Source organism: Populus alba, chromosome 1 (genome assembly GCF_005239225.2).
Source record: "Populus alba chromosome 1, ASM523922v2, whole genome shotgun sequence".
Taxonomy (NCBI): domain Eukaryota; kingdom Viridiplantae; phylum Streptophyta; class Magnoliopsida; order Malpighiales; family Salicaceae; genus Populus; species Populus alba.
Genome location: NC_133284.1, coordinates 14067407 through 14069761, shown reverse-complemented (window position 1 = coordinate 14069761; position 2355 = coordinate 14067407). Strand labels below are relative to the sequence as shown.

General features: G+C 38.3%; 1 protein-coding gene across 1 annotated transcript; it reads left to right on the top strand.

Moving 5' to 3' along the window:
• On the top strand, positions 1-1914 carry LOC118039144 (bax inhibitor 1). Its single transcript, XM_035045756.2, has 6 exons — positions 1-169; positions 409-552; positions 681-772; positions 1155-1341; positions 1457-1612; positions 1720-1914. Exons 1-6 carry the CDS (start codon positions 53-55, stop codon positions 1765-1767), a joined length of 744 nt encoding a protein of 247 aa, XP_034901647.1. The 5' UTR covers positions 1-52; the 3' UTR covers positions 1768-1914.
• The last annotated feature ends 441 nt before the right edge of the window (positions 1915-2355 follow it).

Below are 2355 nucleotides of genomic sequence, written 5' to 3'. Positions count from 1 at the left end.
TTCTCGAATACACAACAAAAATCGATCACTTGGCCTTTTCTATCACCAAACAATGGACGCCTTCGCTTCCTTCTTTGACTCTCAATCCGCTTCAACGAACCGTTGGAGCTACGATTCTCTCAAGAACTTACGCCAGATCTCTCCTCTTGTCCAGAACCATCTCAAGCAGGTAACTCTTATTTCCCTGGACACATCTTTTTGGTTTCCATCAAAATCCGTGTGATAGGGGCAATTATGATATAATAATTCGAGAACAATCGAGCTTTTATGTCAAATTTGCGTCGGATTTCTTGGGTCTTTTATTAATTAACCAGGCGAGGTGGGTTTCTTGAAAAATTCGAAATCGATTTCAACTGAGTATCGATTCCACATCTCTTGGTTCGTGATCTAAACTTGTTAAATTTGCAGGTTTATCTGACCTTATGTTGTGCACTGGTTGCATCTGCCGCTGGGGCATACCTCCATATTCTGTGGAATATTGGTGGTCTGTTAACGACTATCGCAAGCTTTGGATGCATGGCTTGGCTACTTTCCATATCTCCTTATGAAGAGGTATTGTTTGGTCTTTTCTATGTTTTTATTTTGCCCTTCGGGTGCAGACCATATTCATTTTTCTGGTATTGACCCGGTTTCTCTTCTTGGTGTTTGTGTTTTCTTCTTTTCGTTTTTTTCATGAGCAGCAAAAGAGGGTTGGTCTCTTGATGGCAACCGCACTCCTCCAAGGGGCTTCTATAGGTCCTCTGATTGATCTGGCCATTCAGATTGATCCAAGGTACATGTCACTTGGACGATTTTCGTATGTATGTTTATATATATAGAGGTATCAAACAATAAAGTCTGGGTTTTAGCTGTAAAATGGATGGTGGTGTGCATATTTTTGACATTCTGCAATTAGTGTATTTTTGAAATGGTGATATTCTCTGTTGATGGCGGTTGTGTGGTCACTCACTGAATTAGTTGGTTTAGGTGAGTCCGATGGTACTAGGAAACTTATCGTGCTTGGAATGATGTCTTTCAATTTGGAGGCCCATTGCCTGCATGATACCCATTAGATACATTTCTTTTTGCTAGGTTAATTATGCTTATGTAGCCCTTTTTAGCATGATGATGGGGTGCACAGCACTGATATGTGGATGCTTTTCTCGTTCTGTCAGTGTTCTGATTACAGCTTTTGTGGGAACTGCGGTAGCCTTTGGATGTTTCTCAGTAGCAGCTATGTTGGCTAGGCGTAGAGAATATCTTTACTTGGGTGGCTTGCTTTCATCTGGCCTTTCCATCCTTCTATGGCTGCACTTTGCATCCTCCATCTTTGGGGGATCTGCAGCCCTCTTTAAATTTGAGGTAGGGTATCTCTGGCTATGAAATTTTTCATGATCATTTTTTATAGTTCATGTTTAGCTGCTTTTGTTTGCCTGATTCTAACAGCTTGTTATTGTGGTCTTGATAATGTTCACAGCTGTACTTCGGGCTTCTGGTGTTTGTGGGCTATGTGGTAGTTGACACCCAGGATATCATTGAGAAAGCTCACCTTGGTGATCTGGACTATGTGAAGCATTCCCTGAGCCTTTTCACAGACTTCGTTGCTGTTTTTGTCCGAATTCTCATAATCATGGTAAGTTGAACCGAAATGCCCGGTGTGAATAGCCATCATCAATGCCTTATAGTTTTTCTTCTGTTATCATATTCCATTAGCTGATAAATTATCTGTTTGATGTGCAGTTGAAGAATTCAACTGAGAAGGAGAAGAAGAAGAAGAGAAGAGATTGAATTTGAGTGGAACCCGACTTTGTACTTTGCTTATGTAATATGAACACAGTTCTCTGCTTCTTGACTGAACCAAATCGATGTTAATATTTTAAACTTGTAACTAGTCGTATGCCTGGTTTTATACAAGTGCTTGAAATTTGCCTACAAGATGGTGACTGGAGTTGGAGGCTTTATTACTTCTACTGTGCATCTTGGTGTTTGAGACTGTCACCTCATTTTGCAAATTCTATTTGACACCTGTGCGTATGTTTTTTTTTCCCTTCCAACTTGAGCTATGAATCTGACATCGAATAGAATTGTGAGTTCAAAGAAAAACACGAGTAGGAATAGGGAGGGACAAGTGGCATGGGAGTAATTTAATGCCATTCAACTCGAATCTCTATTTCATCTTCATTAAAACTCATTACTTAAGTTTATTTGAATGGTTTTTTAATTATATTTTTTATTTTGAGATATTTTTTTTGTCATAAAAGAAATTGATTTTAAGTTAAAACCATGCTTGGTAAAGTGGATTTTTTTTTAATATTGGTTTTTTATTAAATTAAATTTTTTAATCAAATTTTTTATTTGGAGTTAAAAGCTATTTTT

Excerpts from the sequence above, each read along its gene's own strand:
- LOC118039144 (XM_035045756.2), top strand. The coding sequence starts at position 53 with ATGGACGCCTTCGCTTCCTTCTTTGACTCTCAATCCGCTTCAACGAAC. Across the intron at positions 170-408 it reads TCCAGAACCATCTCAAGCAG|GTTTATCTGACCTTATGTTG; the intron begins GTAACTCTTATT and ends TTAAATTTGCAG. Across the intron at positions 773-1,154 it reads GCCATTCAGATTGATCCAAG|TGTTCTGATTACAGCTTTTG; the intron begins GTACATGTCACT and ends TCGTTCTGTCAG.